The 21,666-nt window shown below is 41.1% G+C and overlaps 1 protein-coding gene across 11 annotated transcripts in view; it reads left to right on the forward strand.

Moving 5' to 3' along the window:
* The window catches only part of LOC118412670 (WD repeat and FYVE domain-containing protein 3-like), a 65,496-nt gene that overhangs the window by 10,080 nt on the left and 33,750 nt on the right, over positions 1-21,666 (forward strand). For all 11 annotated transcript variants that reach the window (XM_035815668.1, XM_035815670.1, XM_035815669.1 and 8 more), the window contains 18 exons: positions 678-801; positions 1,241-1,350; positions 6,888-7,073; positions 7,394-7,586; positions 8,546-8,732; positions 9,523-9,689; positions 10,472-10,674; positions 12,709-12,806; positions 13,317-13,486; positions 13,835-14,133; positions 14,473-14,611; positions 14,757-15,241; positions 15,720-15,848; positions 16,263-16,477; positions 16,828-17,255; positions 17,643-17,864; positions 19,882-20,157; positions 21,181-21,321. In XM_035815668.1, coding sequence (XP_035671561.1) covers positions 678-801; positions 1,241-1,350; positions 6,888-7,073; positions 7,394-7,586; positions 8,546-8,732; positions 9,523-9,689; positions 10,472-10,674; positions 12,709-12,806; positions 13,317-13,486; positions 13,835-14,133; positions 14,473-14,611; positions 14,757-15,241; positions 15,720-15,848; positions 16,263-16,477; positions 16,828-17,255; positions 17,643-17,864; positions 19,882-20,157; positions 21,181-21,321 — 3,772 coding nt within the window. The remainder of the gene's footprint in view (positions 1-677; positions 802-1,240; positions 1,351-6,887; positions 7,074-7,393; positions 7,587-8,545; positions 8,733-9,522; positions 9,690-10,471; positions 10,675-12,708; positions 12,807-13,316; positions 13,487-13,834; positions 14,134-14,472; positions 14,612-14,756; positions 15,242-15,719; positions 15,849-16,262; positions 16,478-16,827; positions 17,256-17,642; positions 17,865-19,881; positions 20,158-21,180; positions 21,322-21,666) is intronic.

Consider the following 21,666-nt stretch of genomic DNA (forward strand, 5'->3'; position numbering starts at 1 on the left):
ATGCAATGGTGGAATGTAGGTCACACTTGCTCCCTGGAGGAATTTGTCCTTTGAAACTAGACAGGGAACTCTGCACAATGGATCACGTTGTCTTGGTTGTTATGTTATGTTATGAAGGATACATTTTCTTTTCTAGAGCTTGTTCAAGCCATACGCCACAGGCAGACAGGAAATAATTCTGTAGTGCTCAGCTGTAGGTTTAGGTCACTGGCAGACCATTGTGCTGTACCGGGGATAGTACATTTCTGCTGGCTGTAGGTTTGTGTTACAGGTGGGCTAGTATATTGTGCCAGGGATAGTGCGACAGGGAAGTTCCAGTCTATTTCTGATAAGTTGTTTAAAAATGTAGGGCGATGGTCTGGTTGTTACTATGTCGGAGTTGGGACCCCTTTTTTGTGTTGGAACGTTCTGCTAGGACGCAAGCCGAAAACCTGCCGTAAGTTTCGTGCGCTGTCAAAGTACAGTGCGGAACGCTACTGTCAAATGAAATATATATCTGTACAGCTTCAATAACAGTTATATGGATGTATACAAGATCTTAACTTGTTTTTGATGAGTTCACTGTAAAATGTACATTGACAAAAGCCATGCGCATCCACTTAGAACGGGTGTCGAAGTATGGCCCCCTCCCGTTACAGTTTCTAAAATGTACTAAACTGTGCATGTCCTTTTGGCAGGTGTTTGGAAATGCATCAGCCACTGAAATGACAGAGAAGTTTGGAGACATCCTGCAGTTCAGTAGCCACTGTGGTCGCCTGATGGTGAACGAGATCAGGAGACGAGCATCCAACAAATCTACAGGTGAGTTTACACCATGGGTCTTAAGTACACTAAAATTGATTTTCATACAAAAGCCTTGTCAAACTTCTAGTCAACAGTGACGTTTGTACAAACATGATGCAAAGCAAGCAGAAAGAGAGACAATGCATACTTAGTTTAGTATTCTTAACAATTTACAATACAGATGAAGTTTTTATATAGCCTATATCATAGTATATGTACATGTAAACTTAAGTAATGATAGTTGCAAAATGATTTTTTTTTTACATTTTGCTCACTTGAAACAATTGTAACTGTTGTGAAATAGACCTACATACTGTTATATCTTACATGTTGAAGTTAATGCTTGTGCATGCTATATCAGTGGTTATCATATTATCATGTCTTTTAGGTAATATCCACAGTTGTACAATGTTCCACATCTCTTACAATAAGTTCCATGTAATTCTCTTGTCTACAGAGGCTGCAAGTTGTTCCATTGTGGAGTACTTAGAGATTAAAACTGTTGAGGAGACCAGCTGTGGATGGATGCTGCTCACCAGTCTCAACCTGCTCGCTGCTGGAGGAAAGGTTTGTTGTCTGTTTGTTTGTTTGTTTGTTTTTGTTTGCTGAACAATGACTGTAACACATTAACAATTTATAACCATTAATTGGTCTCCAACCGGATATTTTTACACTAGTCTGAATAGACACACAAGAAAACAGCCTGGCCCAGTTCAGGTCAGGTGAAAGCAAATATACTGAACTTTTTTAATGTCATGTTTCCCTACTTCTTTTGATTTTCTTAAATAATTAGGAATCAGAGAACTCGGAAACCTAGCAATTCTAGCCAACAAGGCCATACCAATTTCAGTTGTTTCGTGGATTTTTTTTTTCAGAAAAAGTATTGAATGACAGAAACAAATTGGCTAATAGATAACAGCTTACATTAATAAAGAATAACAAGTTTTCAGCTTGAAAAAGCAAAAGGAAGCAAACATAACCACTGTAACGTATTGCTTGTTAAAAATCATTTTAAAAAGGTGTTTTATGTATGTTCTAATGTCGTTCATAAATAAATTTTTTTCAATCATATGATATTCTAAGGAGCATACAAAGGCAAGCTTATGAGTTGCTGTCCTCTGAACTTGTTGTATGGCTGCAGAGTAATTTGAATGGTGAAAATTTGCTGAGAATATACTTATATAGGAGCGTTCAATTCCAAGCACCAATCAGTTGAATTAGTGTGGCCTAAAATCAGAAAGCCGTGCCCCTTGCATATATGCATATACATAATTATGTACATGTGGATCCAGGCACACTGCCTGTTAATGGGCATTTGTCTTCAGCTTGTATCTCAGCTTGTTTGAGTCATGAACATAGTTCTATAAAGTGAGATAAATAAAAAATATGAAATTAAGTGGAACCATCGAATCATGTTCTAGTCTTCATCGGTCAAGACTTATAGTAGTAGTCTTAATAAGCCCTGAGTTCCCAAAACAATAGTCTCATTGGAAAGCTGATTAGGATTGTCTCTTGATGAGTTGTCCAACCAGTTGCCTCATTAAAGCACACGTGTACAATGTACATGTGAAGACAATTTGCCCTGAGGTCATCAGTGGTGGCAGCTACATTTGTGGACACGGTAGGTTTGCAGCAGCTGTTATGATTGTTTTTTTTGATAACTGAGGCAAGAAGAAACCAGAGAGGAAAAACAGCCTTGGAAGGACACTTGTGGTCATCACGAAGAAGAAGTTAGCCCATTGCTTCATATTCATCTGCATGCTGTGGTCTTGGCAAGACAGTTGTTCCTGTGGCATCTTGCAGCAGAACTTTACCAGGGAACAGACCATCAATTTAGCTGTTTCAAAAATCCTACAGTGTACAACCACCAGTCTGTGGGGATAGGATACGACAATGCCACGGGAACGTACGAGATCGTCGTCTCTACAGGACAGCGTGCTCTACCTGTTTGGGCCAGATCAGGATCAGCAAACACTGTTGACACTAGAAGAGAAGCCGTACTTCTCTAAACTACAGAGATGCAGAGAAATGCTTCTAGCTGGCCGGGGCCTCCTTTTCGGCATACTGTCAGGACTTGGGTATCTCGGCTGTGCCACCATCGGGCACATCCTTGTCAAACAGAAAGGCTTCTCTGGCTTTCAGACAATTGCGCTGAACATGATGTTTTCTGCAGCCTCGTTTGTGCCTTGGCTTGTTGTATGCAAGCCACCACTCACAGAAGGAGACTGGAGACTGGTCCGCTCCCTGGTGATCATGGGTTTAGCGCAAGGACTGTCGGGCATCGGGATGTTGCTGGCGGCATACCTCATCCAGCTGGCGAACATGTACGCGATAATCAGCGGCGCTGTCCCCGTCTATATCTCCATTATTTCGTACATGTTCCTGAAGGAGCCTCCCCACATTGCAGACCTTCTCGGAATCCTCATCAGCATTGTCGGAATCTGTTTCATTGGTGTTGGAGAGATTTCCAATGACGCTGTCATGGCCGTGTCCAAAAACGTCACCTCACACCTCAATGTACTGGTGTCCTCGGATCAGTTGTGGAAGGTAGACCCTACACTGAACAGAGTGGTCGGAGTACTGTGTGCCATTTTCTCTGCCTTCTCGTCGACCATCGCTTACTCCCTCTCCCGAACAAGCCGCGTGAAGGAGGCAAACCTGATGACAATACTAACGTACATGTCCATTGCCGGAATCATTCTGTCGTTCCCCTGGATGTTTGTATATGGAAAACCAAAGTGGACCATGAATAATATTGAGGGGACCATGTTTCTCTCTATGGGAGTATTGTATGCTGTTTCTCTATTCTGTGTGTATTACAGCTTGCGACTAGAGAAGGCCACAACGGTCACCATTCTACGCAATGTGAACATAGTCTTCTCCTTTATCATTCAGTATGACTTCTTAGACATTGTGCCAACAGTTTTTGAGATTGTTGGCTCGGTACTGGTGATGGTGAGTACTACTGTTGTGACAGTGTACAGCTGGTACAGAAACTGGAATGAAAGAGTAGCCAAGAAGCTAAGGAATTACCTGAGCCTTGAGGAGGAGGAGCAGGATCAGAAATGAATTGAGTAAGATTTCTGTTACTTTCAAAAAAACATGTCAGACACAAGCATCAATAATATTATTATATATTATCTAACTATCATTTCTTGACAATCTCTTTTTAGTTAAGAGTGTTAGAAAATTACTAGTATATTGCAACTTTTGCTCAATCTGTTTTGATATGTCCTGGACAAAATAGATCAGTTTCATGATTATAAAATGGTGCAATAGAGCTGTCAACCATTTATTTTTATGAAATATGAAGCTCATAGAATCAAACACTGTGTGTTGTAATATTTTGTTTCATTCTAGTAATTTATCTTTTACTTCTGAATTGTTTATACATTATTCTCCAATGTATTCTTTACACAAGCAAAATTCATTGTGTGTTATTAATATGATGCAGGTCTTTGGTAATTTTTTAATATACAAAGTTGAATCAATGTTCTGTTGTCCCGAATACTCAGATGTGCAAATAACTTATGTAAGGTATCTTTAGTTTTTACTTGTGACAGGGTATTGTAAGGATTTTATGAAACTCAAATCATTCACAGTACATTATCAGGCTGTATTCTTCATTTCATAGAATCAAAATCATGACCATTGTACATTGTGTTCAGTGTTGTAAAACTACTGGTTTGTTTGTCTAGACTCATGTAGTGTTAGTCAATAATAGCACATAACAAGGCAGCAATTTTTCTCCCTGTTTCAGTCACCTTTGATGTCTTTGTATTAACGTCTACATGCCCAGCATAATAAAGATATCGCATGCATCAAACCACATAGCTCTCTCCTTGTATTCTCTCTGTATATGAATAGGACCAGCTCCGATCGCGATCTCTCCTAGGAGAATCAACGATTGTACTGGATCGTGATCTCTACTGTGACATATACATCTATCAAATTAGTGCCTAGTCAATAGTGGCACATTACGGGGCAACAAGTTTCCTCTTTGTTTCAGTGGCAGGGTATGTACACTTGTAATAATGTGTTGTTGACCCTAAAATCCCCTTTTTAAAATGTGCTCAATGTACCTCCTCAAGCACCTGTATTTTATGCCCCTGTTAGAAAACAGGTGCAGCTCCATGTTTATCAGTGTAAGTAAAAGCAAAAGCTCCTGTGAAATGTGAAAATAATGGACAGTTGATGTATCAGTAACCTATATATTACAGACCAGGAAGTTAATTGACATTGATTATCAATGGTCTAGCCTACTTTGCGCAATTGTTGCACAATCTATACAGCAGACTAGTAGTATTTCCCCAGTGTGTAAGCAATGTGATCAGTATCAGCTAATTGTTGGAAGTCTTTACATAAGAATGTGGCATATTTGTTACCTGAATGGGTTCAGCCTAGGAGGCACCAGAAAACAATAGGAAACTCGACACTCTGCATCCCTGAATAGACAGATAATTTACATTTATTAACATATGTGAATGTAAGTTCATCTGTGACGGTAGTTAATATAATGATACGATTTTTAAGACTTTATATCCGTACACAAAAATAAAGCGCTTACCAACAAGCTTTCGATCAGTCCTCTGATCTTTCTCAAGTTGTAATGACCCAAGACCTAAGTCGCACTTCCGGAACGGAAGTGTGACGTCAGTAAAGGGTCAAAGGTGCTTGACAGTCGGTATCGGCCCGTCTCGGTTGAGGGAAGGTTGATGGGCTCTGATGTAAATGGCCTCTTTCACTCCCCTGAGAAAGTAATCCTGTTCGGAATCAAGTATCTCCACCTTGTCGAACTCCACCGAGTGTCCCGGAGATTCTATGTGGATGTGTTGTGCCACCTCCGATGTTTTGACTGAGCTGGGCCGTCTATGCTCTAGAAACCTTATTAACATATGATTAGTATCAGCCTGATCTTCTAGAGACTTCTTACTAAGATGTTTATTACTATTTACATGAAAACTAGAAAACACAATCCAAATTTGAGCAAATACTGAAATAGATCATTTATATTCATTAACAAATTATTAATATTATCCCATTCTTTTGGAGGCTTCTCACAAGTAGTTCTATTTGATAGGTAGGAAAATTGAATGTGCGTCTAAAACCCACTATGTCCAGTAGTCTAATCCATGTCCCAACTATGGTAGATTTTTCTTTGTTTTGCAAGATAAGTACCGCAAGGCTTTGATTGTGACTAGCCAATCAGACTCAAGAAATGAGCAGGATTTCTGTCACGTCAGTAGTACCTGTCAGGGCTCAGTTATCTCTGATTGGCCAAGCATTACCAGTGACATACAATATAAATGCATTTTAATTATTTAAGTTTCCGGGGATTTAATTTCGCGGTAGCGGGAAAAATGACTTTTCGCGGTGGTTTTAATTTCGCGGTAACACCATAGACTGCAGTCTAATACCATGATAGAAAAATGTTCACGGTGGTTTTAAGTTCGCGGTAAAGTGGTCACCGCGAAAACCGCGAACATTAATCCACCGCGAACATCTCTGCATTTACAGTACCATGTAGATCATTCCATTCTGCCATGGGGTAGGACAGTCCTCAGGGTCCTCTCCAAAGACACATTTTCCTGCAGTTGTTCTGCTGGACTGCATTTTTGTATATGCCAACCAAGCTAAATAGTCTGTTTTATGTTGTACATCTTTCTATGGGAAAATGCCTACATGTATTATGATGGTAGTACTGGTAGCTGGTAGTACTTCACTGAATGCATCTCGCACAGCACGCAGCAAAGAGACCTTTGGCTTGCAAGCAATATAACAAAGCTTCAAAATGCACTGATACTACTATCAATGGTCTTAATCTAGGTCATGGTTTTCTTAGTTTTACCACATGTCTTGAGTCTACATTTATGGCATAGTGCTAGGATGTTGGACTGAAGATCTAACATAAGGGTCCTGAATCAGGACCCGAAAGGACTCCAATGACAAAGACAACAGACAAATTTGAAAGTACATTTACAATGTGCTGAAAATAGATTATTGACTGTGTGATCTGACAGTGCTTCAAGTTTTTGAAAATTGTTCTAATAATTATTGCAGTCATGTTTCCTAAAAGATCAGTATGGTTTATCCTTCTCTTTCAGGAAATTGTTGACTGTATGACAGCCCAGTCTCTGCCTTCCACCCTGGTCAAGTGTCTCTACCTGTTTTTTGACCTTCCACCTGTGACCCCTGACCCCCCGTTGTCACCAGAAACAGAGGTCACAGGCAACGAGTCAGAGTTCACCCCATACGAGAGAAGAGTTTTGTTGCAAAAAGTATTTGTGCAGGTATTCAAAATCTTATTTTATTATTTTGTACTTTCTTGTATTGTCTCATCAGCTACGTTGACAACTGATATGTTAGAAGTTGGATCGAAAATAAGTTTAATACTTAGTACAAAGCAACAAGAATATCATGGATATCCACATAGGTATGGGAGACTTTTGTACAGTATCCCAATGACAAATAAATCAAAGGTAAAGGAATATTCAATTTGGTTTTTCAAAAGGAAGCTCCAATATCCTAAATGTTGTACCAACCGAATAATTTTCAGCATTACTTGTTATTAACTTGACAGATGTATTGCCTTTGTCTTCCTCTTCTACAGTTATTGGTAAGACTTTGCAGCCATGTGTCCCCAGCAGAGGAGCTAGCTCAGAAGGATGACTTGACACTGTTGTTCAGTGCTATCACAAGTTGGTGTCCACCCCACAACGTCCCGTGGAGAAAGAGTGCTGCAGAAGTGCTCATGACCCTGTCCAGGCATGGCCTGAGTGATCCAGTGGTCAACTACATCCACTGTAAGTAGAGAGTTGCCAGAGGGAGTGGTTTTGTAATCTCCAAGCAGATCCATGGTGGCATAATATAGTATCAAACCCACCAGTGCCCGTTTGACTCCCTTTGGCCAGCTTTGATACTATCTTATGGCACCGTAGGATCTGCTTGGAGATTAGTGGTTTTGCACATGCATGCAAGTCTTTATTGCATTATACAATGTTATATGTTGTGCCCTTGGGAAAGGCACGCAACAAAACTTTTCACACTTTAATTAGGTGAACATTAGTACCTAGCTTTGGTTAGGGATGTCCCTCTCATATAAGTCTTGTTTGAGGAGAGACACACATCAAGCACATAAAAGAATCCACCATTCTTAAGCCAAATTCTTAAGACTCTACGTAATGTATCATTTGGCTTTCTGCAGACTTGGACATGTGTTGTGATAGTGTTCATCCATCTCAGTCAATGAAGACCTTGACTTTTCACCCTTGTAGGTCCGAGCGTGGCATATGAAAGAAGATAGTACATGCTTATTGGATAGTCAAATATGCCCTGTATAGTACAAGTTGTTAGAAAAGATTGTGTGTTTTCAGGGCTCGAAATTCATTTTTGAGATTAGGTGCACTGGTGCACCCAGCTTAAAAAATTGGGTGCACCAAAACTTTCTTGGGTGCACACTTAAATTTAAGTAGAATGTCAGAAAAACCTGATAACAAAACATAGGTACATGCTATCAAATTCTTAAACAAGTACCATGACAGACATTTTTATTATCTTTCTAACCCTTAGATGTCAAGAATATGATGTTTACTAGTACACTTTGATATCTTTACATACATAAACCCAAGAAAATATTTGGGTGCACCCTGTGCACCCACAGAAAATACTTGGGTGCACAGCTCCAATTTTGGGTGCACCTGGGTGCACATGCACCCTGTATTTCGAGCCCTGGATTTGAACGTGCCTGCTCTTCTCTTGACAGCCAAACAGTGTGTAGCCCTGTGTGTGGACAACATGCAGCGTAGTCAGGAGTTGTCGCCGCTGGAAATCGTGGAGATGTTTGTCACGGTTTTCTGCTTCCTGAAGGACTCCAGCGAGGTGTCGCAGACTCTTCTGGACGACTTCAGATCCTCACAGGGGTACAACTTTCTGGCAGACTTCCTCCTGAGGTATGGCAAACATGGGCAGGGATAAACAAGTCCACTAGCCCTATTGTCCAGGGCAAGTGAAAGTGCTGTTCGGGCAAGTGCATGTCCTACCCCACTTGTCCGATCGGGCAAGTAAGATTTTTCCATTGATTTTAGTGCAATTTTGATATACTTGTTACTTTTTACAGTCATGACATCAAGCAATTGTCTACAGAGAATTCCATTGCTGGAAGTGAAAATGCATATACTAGTAACAGTGACATTTGAATTTTGGGCAAGTGAAAAATTGGTTTGGGCAAGTACATTTTTTATGTGCTTGCCGGATAGGACAAGTGGATTTTAGAAAACTTGTTCAACCCTGATGGGTCTGTTTGTTTGCTTGTACATTTTTTCTTCATATGGTCAAAACTACCCGAGTACCCCACTCAGGGGACTGATGAAATCTGATTTATGTGAACAAGTGGTCACTGTAGACAGGAGTAATGCTTATTTCAGTTTTTTTTTTGGAAAACAATATTGGAGAGACCAGCAATAAGTGGTCACATTGGCCAGGTGGTCCTTATGTGGAGGTGGTTCCTTACCTTTTTTGTTGGAAGCTACCAAATGATTGGCTTTCAGGCTACTGTCATAGATTTTAAAGGGGAAAAATCAAAACAACTTACAAGTGTATGTCAAAATGTAGAGACAATGTTTGATACATGCTCTCAAAATTAATATCAATGATTACACTGCTGGCTGCCGCATTGAGGGTTTGTATGTCATTTGAAAGGCCATTGTTTTTTCTTCATCATAGTAATTTATTTTGCTGTAGACTTGAACAGACGACCCAGGAAGAAGCACGAGAGGCTCTGCGTAACCTGGTTCTCCTGGTGTCCTCGCTGTCCATGTGTGGCTATCTGGAGCTGAAGCCCAGCACTGCCAACAGTGGGGCTCCCTTCCAGCAGCCTGGCTTCACTGTACCACAGCCTACAGGACAAGGTACCCTCAGGTTTCCAATTAAAGTACCCACAAGAGTTAGAGTACCCCAGCATACCTTCAAAATGGAGGAAAGGTTTGGAGTAAAAATACTGTATGCTCACCAAAATTAACAAATTCACAGTAAACAGTGTCTATATGAGATGTCCATCCTTCCTGTCCGTTCTTCCTGTCCTGTCATACATAATCATGGTACTGCTTGTACAATGTACATTTTGGGGTAGTACCGTATTTAAATTTGCCGTAGAATTTTTCATTCATTAAAAATGTCAATCCTTCACCAAAATTTGATTTTATTTCAAATATGCAAATGACTGTTTTAAAATGAATTAATTTCTGTTAATTCAAAACTTTGATGAAGCAATCTCAAAATTATCATCATGTTGATCCTTTATAAAGTAAAAGAGCCTTTTAGAAGCGTATATATAGCATTGATTCAGAAGGTCTTATCTTGAATACAGCATACATACTGTAAATGCAAGTTCGCGGGGATTTGATTTTACGGTAGCGGGAAAATGGACTTTTCGTGGTGGTTTTAATTTTGTGGTAGCACCATGCACTGTAGTCTCTTACTGTTATGGAAAAATGTTTGCGGTGGTTTTAAATTCGCGGTGAAGCAGCCGCCGCGAAAAACCGCGAACATTAATCCACCGCGAACATTTCTGCTTTTACAGTACTTAGAACTTGTCTGTATTGTTGACAGCAAAGCTAAGTGAAGAGCTACCAGATACATTATAACACCAGCATTATCGACTTATTTTGTTATCAATGTGTAAATTCCCCAGGTGTGAGTGTAAGGAACATCCAAGCTTTCCAGGTGCTCCAGACAGTTTTCTTGAAGGCCACCTCCTTACATCTGCTCAACACTGTCCTGGATGTGGTGTACAGCATATACCAGTCTGACAATGCCAACTACTTCATTCTGGAACCACAGAACACACTCTCACAGTTTGCAGAGAAATTGTACCTTAAACAGCCAGAAATACAGGTGTGTTGTCTGAATAAAGAGACTCTTTTTACACAACCAGTGCTTTATTCTCACCGACGTTTCGGTGACCGTCTGTCACCTTCTTCAGGGCAATTCTGACTGGTTCACATTGTACTGCAGGACAGATGTCGCTGCTCACAGTTCAGATGCGGTCACAAAACGAAAAAATATTTACATATGTATATACAGACAGCTTTATGCACATAATTACATCAAACGCAGACTCCTGAATGACACTGAACTGAACAAGAGGACCAACCTGGGAGTGGATGACATCATGGTACTTCTGGCGTTCATCGTGACAACAACCTACTTCAGTTTCAGAGGAGTCATCTATCAGCAGAAGTTCGGGACTGCCATGGGAAGCCCAGTATCACCTGTGTTGGCCAACCTTTTCATGGAGTGGCTAGAGCAGCAAGCCATAGCCACAGCACCTGTCAACTGCAAGCCAAAGTTGTGGAAGCGGTATGTGGACGACGTGCTAGAACTGTTAAAGAAGGGAACTCAACAAGAACTGACTGACCACCTTAACACTATTGACACTACAGGCAACATCAAATTCACCCATGAAGCAGAAGAGAACAACACCATGCCATTCCTGGACACTTTACTGGTAAAGAAGGATGACGGCACTGTGAAACTGCTGGTATACAGAAAGAAGACACACACAGATCAGTATCTCAACTTCAACTCACACCACCCCCTCCACCAGAAGCTGGGAGTCATCCGTACACTGATGGACAGGTGCAAGGCAGTCGTCACGGAAGAACCAGACAGACAGCTGGAGATGCAACACATTCAGTCTGCCCTTGCTCGGTGTGGCTACCCGGACTGGACATTCAGACAAGTCCAACAACAGAGCAATAGAACCAAGCAGAAGAAAGACAAGAAGAAACGAGAGGAAACGTCGAAAGGAAGGGTGACCTTACCATACATCAAAGGCATCACTGAACCTCTTGAGAGAATATTCAGGAAACACAACATTGCTACAGCAGTCAAGCCGAAAACCACACTGAGAAACCTTCTGGTACACCCAAAAGACAAACTGCAAGACACTGTGAAGACAGACTGTATATATCGGATACCATGCATGAGCTGCGACCAAGTCTACATTGGGGAGACAGGGAGAACATTTGGATGCAGACTAGCAGAACACAGGAAAGAGGCAGAGAACATCAAGGGGGGACGGTACACTAGATCGCAAAAGAAGGAAGCTGAGAAAGAAGAGAACAAATCAGCAGTGACAGACCACATCATGAGAAATAACTGTGTCATAGACTGGGACGGGGCCAAGGTGATTGACAGAGAGGACCACAGATGCACCCGCTGGATAAAGGAGGCTGTATGGATAAGGAAGTCGTCTCCTGTCATGAACCGAGATGAGGGGGGGTACAGACTCAGCCACGTGTGGGACAATATTCTTAAGAAGTAGAAAAAAACTTACATTAATTCATCGTTAATTGACAACTGATTGCGTTATGGATGTATTACACTCCTTTACGTTTGGGACGCATTGTAATATGTGCATAAGCTGTCTGTATATACATATGTAAATGTTTTTTCGTTTTGTGACCGCATCTGAACTGTGAGCAGCGACATCTGTCCTGCAGTACAATGTGAACCAGTCAGAATTGCCCTGAAGAAGGTGACAGACGGTCACCGAAACGTCGGTGAGAATAAAGCACTGGTTGTGTAAAAAGAGTCTCTTTATTCAGTGACGTACCAACCTGATGAAACTGTTCACGGAGGTGTGTTGTCTGCTTAGATTGTATTGTATCATATTCAAATTGTATTATCAATTTGTATTTTGAAGGTCGTAGTAAATGCAGTTTCTGAATGGTATTTTTGAAGTAGTTTTTAACAAGGAGCATTTGAAATTGCCAGACACATTCAAGACATTTTTTTAAACAAACAGCTATCACACTGAAATTACATATAATTATATTGATCTTATTTCTTGTAGTGTTCTGTTTTAAAGTATTCATTTGCCATGTTTGGTGTAACTCATCACAATTTTTTCTTCATGATCCACAGCTGAAGTTCTTTGAGATTATAGAGTTCATCGTGTTCAACTTAAACTATGTGCCCTGCAAGGAGCTGATCAGCCTTAGTATTCTCATTAAGTCCAACAAGTAAGTATACATACAGTTATTGATCAACCTTAGTATTCTCATTAAGCCCATTGCGTAAAGATGCTGATCAGATGTAGTATTATTATTAAGTCTTATAAGTAAATATTACGGATACTGATCAATCTTACTATTCTCATTGAATGTCTACAAGCACATTCACATGTATTTACCCCTTGTGAGAAAACAACAAAAATGAACCCAACAGTTATAAGATTTTTTGGCTCAGCATAAAACATCAGACATTGATCTGTGAATACTGTCATCAGGTTGGTAAGTTAATGGATGAAGTTGCACTACAGATAGATGTCACTTCTGCAGTCTGGGACCACATTTGTCACACTGTAGACTCAACACCTGGCTGCAGTACAAATTTAGTAGAACCAGTCAGTATTTCCCTGAGGAGGGTGACAGGCAGTCATCATCAAAATATTTTCTTGGTAAAAACACTTTCTTATCTTTAAGACTTTAATGTTAAAATGTAATTTTTTTTCTTTTCTTCACACCCTTTAGCTCAATAGATAGCAGCATTACAGCCATGCAGAGTCTGCTGAAAATTCAGGCACACAGCACCATCTACAAAGACGTGTACAGAGAGGTGGGCCTGCTGGATGCCATGGTGTCCATACTGAACAGATATGCAGGCATGCTGAAGGAGCGCATGGGGCAGCCTGTAGAAGAAGGTAACTTTTGTTGGAACATACAAGGTCATGTGTCTCACAATTTTTTGAACATATTAAGCTTTTTTGAAACCCAAATATCTGGATCTTCTATCTTTTAATGTAGAATTGGAATTGCAACTAGTTAGCATGCAAAAAGTTTTTTTGCAAACTGCTTTACGCAATGGTATATTGGTCAAGTTGAAAAGTTTCTTGGATTAGACGAAATCCTTAAAAGTTGGACATTAGAAACACCTAATATACAGCTAGAATTTTACCTGCAGCATTTTGCATATGCATGTTGTATTTCAAGCTCTGTTTAATATGATTTTCAGTGTTTGTTCTAAAATTATGAAGTTATTTTCTCCTCAGGTCAATCCATCCAGCCAGTCCAGGTCCCAGAGGAAGAGGAGCGGCTAGCGTTTCTTGTCATGGACACTCTCGTCCTGGTCCTGAAGAACAACTCCACCAACGCCGGGGTCTTCAGAGAATGTGGAGGTGCCCGCTGCGCGCACAACTTGGTGCCGTACATGCAGTGTCGTCAGCAGGCACTAGCGCTGGTGCAGCAGCTAGTCCTGTCCAGTGGGGGAGATGATGATATGGGGACCATACTGGGCCTGATGCACACGGCCCCGCCCTCAGAACTACAACTCAAGGCGGATATTCTCAGGGTAAGTGGTGGGCTGCATATTTATTTTTCTCGGCCACAAGAATACTGATCATTTATAGCCAGAAATATGGAAGGCATAATAATTATGATAACATTGAGGTCAATGTAGAACTTTCCATTTTCAATTTGTTCTTTTTCCTGTATGTACGTCATGAGTTAATATGCATTCAGGCATTGATATTTCAAACTCAAAATAACCATGTGGCACCTACATAGTGTTTCCCTAATTTTTAACAATGTAACCAAAAGGAATTTTACATCAATGTTTGATCATTTACATGTGTTTCTAGGTACTAAGATTGTTTTACTTACTGCGTTTTTTTATTACTATTACTATTAGGCGTTACTGTTCGTACTGCGAGAGAATCACCGAACACGCACAGTTTTCCGGAAGGTGGGCGGATTTGTGTACGTCATGTCCGTGCTGGTTTCCATGGAGGGTTGCCTGGCACAACCACCTCTAGGGGAATGGGGAAAAGGTGAGGGTGCAGGAAATGTTCCGTTAAAGGATTGTTTGTAACATGTGTAACTTGCTAGTGCTGCCAAATCTGTTGAAGAATAAACCATTCTTGATTGATTGATTGAATGCTACCACTTTGATGAAGGAAATTTTGTCTTTTCCAGTGGACCCCCTGTTGGTACAAAACCTCTTGCACACCGTTTTCCACACCCTCACTGCTGCCATGCGGCACGAGCCAGCCAACGCTAAATTCTTCTCCACTGAAGTCGGGTACTCCAGTCTTGCCGAAGCCATCAGATTACTGGGTTGTTTCTCCCCTACCACTGAACTCCCAAGGGAGTATGTCGACCCCTCTACTGGGAGACAACTCACACCAAGTGAAAGACAGCCATTCAGTCGCTCTTTCAATGATGAGGATGAACTCTTATTGGCTGTTGTTCCCCAAAGATTACTCTCAGCCTACGGCATGTTCCGCCATCTTTACCTGATGGCGATAGATTCGTATGACAGTCGAGCACCCCCGTCCAGACCGACGTCGCCAAGTGTCGTTGCGACGTCACCAGTACACAAGAGACCAACCAGATCAGCCCCTCCCTCTCCGCTGCACCGACAGGTTCCAACGACACCTCACAGGTCCCAACACTCTCAGGTACAAAAGGCTCCATAGCTCACAGGCACAATGAAAGAATACATGTAGTTCACTCATACAAGCCTCTGGTTTATTACATGTAATACGTTTTTGTATGCTTTCATTTCAACAAAAGCTTGAATTCATTGCTCCATACAATGTAGCTCACAGAATAGTTCTCTCTTTTGTAGGGTTACTTGATTATGTGTTATTAATGCTTGCATTTCATACAGGGTTTGAAATCGTGATTGTGCTGGTATGAAGTATGCATACTTGATGTATACACCATGTACTTGTTCAGCACTGGAAAAATCCAGTACTGTATTTTCATTGTCATATATTACCTTCCATGGACTGTAAGCTCTACCTTATTTCTTCAAATTCTCTATGCTTTGCATTTCTGAAATGCTTTTATTCTCATTAGATGTTTAAAATTTTCGCTTTAATCATAAAACTAAAACACCAAAATCTTATTTGCCTGTTTTACCTACATGTACAGTACAATCTGCGGACCCAGTCCCCCCAGCATGGTGTATACGGCCGGGAACAGCCCAACATTGTACATGCTGGCGCCATCCTTGCCATGGTGGACCTCATCCCTTCCATCACCTCAGAGGAACATGCACAGGTTAGAAACGTTTGCTTTGCATGCCTTGGTCATGTGATGATGATCATGTGATGATCATTTGATGTACCACAACAGATCACATGACTCTATTCTGTATCATGAATAGAGTCTATGTATGGGTTCTATGTCAATAATGTTGCTAACACTTTTAACAGCCTGTAGACACTTTTGATCCTCAGCCTTAAGGTATTTTATCACTACCTATTAGTAAATAGGTTTTTAAAGGGCTCTTTAGCCTGTTAAGGTAGCCATTTGCCACCAAACTCACATTTGTTTTGGGGTTGAGGATATGTGATCAAATACTGCACAAGAATAAATAGATGAGTTTTACAGTTTAGTTCTTGCTAAGTGAAAGGAAAGATTTGTGTTAAGCCAGCAAATAGATGTAAACTTGTCTGTATGTTGTGTTTCCAGCTTGCCCTTGACCTACAGCTGCACATAGCAGATGTAATCCAGTGGTTGGTGAAGGTAGAAAGGAACCAGCAGGTGATGTGTAACTCTGGCCTGCCCTGCCACCTGCTGAAGGTCTGTAATATTGCCTTTGCCAAGGAGGAACACCTCCTGCACCAGCCTCTGCAGAGAACGTACGAGAGACTCGCCTCACAGGCGCTGGAGCCTATGGATCTCAGGTACTTCTTACTTTTGCCAAGAAGGTTAATGTTTTGAGGAGCGTTTGTGCATGTGTGTTTGTCTGTCTGTCAGCATGATAATTCAAGAATGCCTGTCTTGTTATTTGGTATGTGAGTAGGTCTTGAAGAGACCTAGATATGACTGAATTATAGACCACCTATTTTTATTTGATCTTATTTTATTCACAGTTTTTCCTGGTGATTGGTCAAAATTAATGTTACTTCATCAAGGCCATCTCCTCTTTCATACATAATGTATCAACAAAATAGCAAGAGATTTAGAAGTTATAAATATGTTTGTATGGTACTTGATACTTGTTGACGTTGACTGTGTGCCTGTTTTGTTGTAGGGAGTTCTTGAGACTGGGATCTCCCCTGTGCTGTGATCCGTGGGATGAAAAATTTAGCCAAGTGGACCAAAAAGAGGAGGATTCCCAAAGCCTTGTTTCTGACAATGACTCTGTGTGCAACGGGGACCTGGCATTGTTGTCTGATCCTCGTGTCATCAAAACCACACCAAACCTGCTCAAGGCCGGAGGCGACGCCATCCCCCTCACCAGAGTAAAGTGTTTGGTCTCCATGACGACGCCGAGGGACGTACGTCTGCATGGAGCGTCCGTCATGCCAGCGTTTGTGGAATTCGACATGGGGCCGGAGGGGTTTGGGTGCTTGTACATGCCTAATATAGCTCCCCAAGGCCCCCCTGCTGCCTCGGTTATTGGTGTGACGACAGTGGGCGGACCAGGAGATGCAAACATTGTGTGTGGCATCGGAACAGGTGAGTTTGAAATGGGAAATCTAGTAATTAAGAGGAGAAATTTCAAGATTCAGACTTAAACATCCATTCATTCATTAAAAATTTGTTCTTTTGTATGAAGTTATTTACATGTAGTGCCATTAAATGCAACAGTTGATTGGCTGGACAAGAGGGCATGGGTTCATTATCTGGTATTCCTAACATTTTGTCTTTAGGCACTTAACAGGAATTTTCTAACTCCACCCAGGCATTGGACCTGACTTTGTTTGGGCCCTGTCTACCAATACTGTGCCCTAGACACTGTGAATTAGCAACCCACTGCCCTATACAAAAGGCCTTTGGACCTTTACCTTGCCTTTACCTACCATTTACAACACCTAACATATGTTGTAACATCTGTTTTTTCAGGTGATCGTCTGTTCCCGCCCTTGTCAGGGCTGACCTTTTCAGCCTGGGTGTGTATCGACCGCTACAGCTCCCCTCTAGCGGACCCCCACCCTGTCCGCCTGCTGACCCTGGTGCGGAATGTCCTGGGTACAGACCTGCACTACGTGTGCCTGTCTGTCAACATCAGCACCAGGGACAGGAACATTATCGTCAGCACACAGGAGGAACTACTGCAGTATATAGGTATGTACAAGGTCAGGAACGTGTATGAAGAACCAATTGTCAGGTCATCATCTCAGTTTTAAGATCTTCCGCTACTTTTCTTTTGAAGATAATTTGGTGCCATGATATATATATAGAATACAAGATGGTGTATTCCGTATCACCCGAGGTACAAGCCCAACCCCGGGTCTGATCACCCGAAGGCCGGAGGGTGACCCTACCCGCGGGAGGGCTGGGACCGAGGGTGATGCAGAATACACCGTGATGTATTTTATTTATGTCATACCCACTTGAGAAAACCCCTGTTTTGATGCGAAATGCGCCAGAAGTTGAACAAATTTGTTGCCCTCGAACAAAAAGTGTTGCAACAGTAATGTTCCAACGTCCGAATAAGGTATTCGAACTTTCGATGGCGCCGCACTCGGCCCGCTCGAAACAGTGTGATATGCCTTTCGAATCTGTGCGATACGGAAGTTATGACCTGGTCCGGAACATCCATATCGAACATTTTCTCGTCACAGGTATGACATAAAAGGTCTTACTACCAGCTCAGTCAGATAACCCAACTACATGTATTGTGTATATTGAGTTGAAGTACACACTACAAAAAATTCTCTAGTACAGTTATTCAGTCACCATAAACCGTGTTGTTACAAATGGATATTTTGAATTCAAAGTGTTTGTTGCTTCACCACCAAGGATAAGTTGAATTAACGGTGTTTCGAAATTGTAACAAATGGCCAGAGACTAAAGCAACAGAGTTATGAGCATTAAATGTGTATTTTTGCTTTATTTTTAATTATGTTTTAATTGATATTATTTAAGCACTAAGGACAGGGTATGAAAAAGTCCTGTTGGAATCTGCTGAAAAGTACAGTCATATGAAAATGTACCGACCCTGTTATGAAAGAAACAGCTGAAATATTTGCTCTTACTCTTCTGGGAGGAATTTCAGCACCAAGGACAGTGTTGTGTGGCTTGATCTTAAAGAGTCTTTATTAATTACCTCCATGAAATGTCATGGAATGGAGGTTATATTTTCTGTTAGGTGTCTCTGTCTGTGTAGATGTTTACTCAAGAACGGCTGGATGGATTGGTTTCATACTTGTTGTGTTGGTGCGGTGTGATGAAAGCTTGAAACGATGAGATTTTGGAAGCCGTATCTGTCGTTATAATTGATGTAATAATGTCAGAAATCACCCCTATATTTGAGATATATTGGTACAGGCATCGTGCTTTATGTGTTTGTTAATGGGCTTAGCTGCAAGCAGATGGTGAGGTGATTTCTATGACAGCTGTATGGGGAACCCCCATTAGTTTTATTTATGTCTGCTTAGGACCGTTTCAACTATTTGTAACAGTTGCCCTGTTTGCCCAGCCCAACATTCTAGAACATCTGTTTTGGGCTGCGTAACCCGGAAGTTTCGTTAGTATGCTGGGGAACTGTTTCCCGATGCTTGGCAACTGTTTCCCGATGCTGGACAATTTGAATATGATAAATAACTTTGTATTTAGCCACTTGTGCCTTTGGGGACCTGGTGTGTTATACTTTGTTTGCGCTGTTAGATTTTGTGGCCCGTGTGGCTTATGCTGATGTTGTGTTGGTAAGTACTTGCATTATTATATATCGGGCATCAACTTGTCCCCGTATCATACATGTAGGTATTGGTTGTCGGATATTTCATGTCCTTTTGGTTGTGTTGATGATGTGTTTGTATCCTGTATTGTATTTCTTATATTGCAGTAGTGTTTTTGTCATATGTCATATTATGACAAATCATACAGTTGCGATTTATCCCAGTATGTAGAACACAATGCCTGTCTTGGAAAATGAGTGGTTACTGTCTGTGGTATTCGCACCTATATTTTGTTCCCGTTTGCGATATTTAAATGATTACACCACTTCTTTCCCATAACATATATAACTTTTACTCTCAAATACAACCAACTATAAACATACATACCATCCACAAAAAAGCAATAAATATTTCATGGAGGTATGAGGTCCCCGAACTCTAGTTCTATGTATCTTTTTCAGGTTCAGAGGAAGCCTTGGAGCCGCGGAACGCCCTGGCAGATGTCCCTTCCGTTGTCCGTTTCTGGTGCCCGACCCTGGCAGACGAGGGCCAGTGGCACCACATCGTCCTGGTGCTGAACCGTGCTGTGCTGAAGAACAGCACGGCTGCGCTGTATGTGGATGGGAAACACATCGGGACCCAGAAGCTGCACTACATCCACAACTATCCAGGAGGGGGAAGCAACCCCAACCCTACAGCTATCACCTCCACATACAGCTATATTGGAACACCTCCTGGTAAGCACACATGCAAAAAAATAATCTGAAATCTGAAACAAAGTATAGATGGAAATGAATGCTCTCATACCGCTTTATGCTATAGGTTAAGTTAAAACCCCCATAGAAAGAAAAACGTTTTGACCAGAAATATAATTTTTACAGTCCCCTATTTCTTAGTTATGTTGCAGATATGGTTTTATGTTTCTAAAAGCTCTTGCGATTATGGACTTTCAGAATATATCATTTCTAAAATGAACTTTGTTTAACCCAAGGAAAACAAGTATAATGATTAGTGCACAGGAAAAGTAGACATTCAGGTAATAAGATATGCAAGAGAACAGTTACTCAAGAAACTAGTTTCCAAAATCTATCCAGTTGCTTAATTAAAGGTTATCTCGAGTAATGTTTTGTTTTTGTAAATAAAGTATGACAAGCCTGTAATAAGTAAAGTTAGCTGTAAGCTACTGACCTATGGCTGTACCCTGGCTGCACTAAACATTCCCCAGACTTGGATGGAGGTGAATCAGAGGATCCTGAGCAGTATGGCTACTATGGCACCACACAGAGCCCCAGGTTCTCCATGTTTCCCAAACAGAAGCAGCACAAACCCCAACATCTGCACAGTATGTCTCATACAAGCAAGTCCTCCTTTCACAGGATAGCCGATCACCATTCCAACAATGAAGAAATCTGACATCATTAACATAAATTCCAAGTTAACGATGTATAACTAACTGATCAACATTACTTTAATTTAAATCCAATTCTATTCATACAATTTTTTTATTTTGCTTGTTTATGTTATGGTTTGTATCAGATTACTCAGATATTAGTTGTTTTATTTCTTGGATTTTATTTTTTACTGCCTCAGTGGTTTTACGTTATGTTACATTTGTCCAAGTCACACACCCCCATCCCAAAGAAAAGATATACATGTACTACGCTTTATAGTACATAAACTAGTCTATACAACTATGCAAAAATCAGGTAACCTTTTTTATGCAGAAAAAAAACTGACTGTAAAATCTGTGTTCCTCGCAGCTCTCCATCGCCACTCTCGGTTGCTATGGAGACTTGGCCCCGCCCACATGTTTGAGGACGTCCTGGCCAACAGTGCAATCCACACCATTCACAAGCTGGGGCCTAATTATGTAGGCAGTTTCCAGGCACCCCACATCTATGGTGAGTCTAAGAAAACACACATTTCTTTGACAGCTGAAAAAGATATTGTCATGTCTTCAATACCCAAAGTCTTAAGGTGGTCAAAAGTGTGTTTTTCCTTTGTGTGGAAATTGCTACCACCAAGTACGGTAGGGGTGGATCACTAGTTCACTTTCAACAATGCTTACAAGTTGTGAGTTGTGAAAAGGTGTGAGTCACTGTGACAGGTCGTTCATGTAATATAGCGAGCTGCTGCTGCATTCCATTACTGAAAAGTGCTTGTTGCGTTATACTGAAGGGAGGTCATATCAGCCATATAAAATATACAGAGACAATTCACAGACCTTTCTTGTACTAAATTTAGGT

Source organism: Branchiostoma floridae, chromosome 3, assembly GCF_000003815.2.
Source record: "Branchiostoma floridae strain S238N-H82 chromosome 3, Bfl_VNyyK, whole genome shotgun sequence".
Lineage (NCBI taxonomy): Eukaryota > Metazoa > Chordata > Leptocardii > Amphioxiformes > Branchiostomatidae > Branchiostoma > Branchiostoma floridae.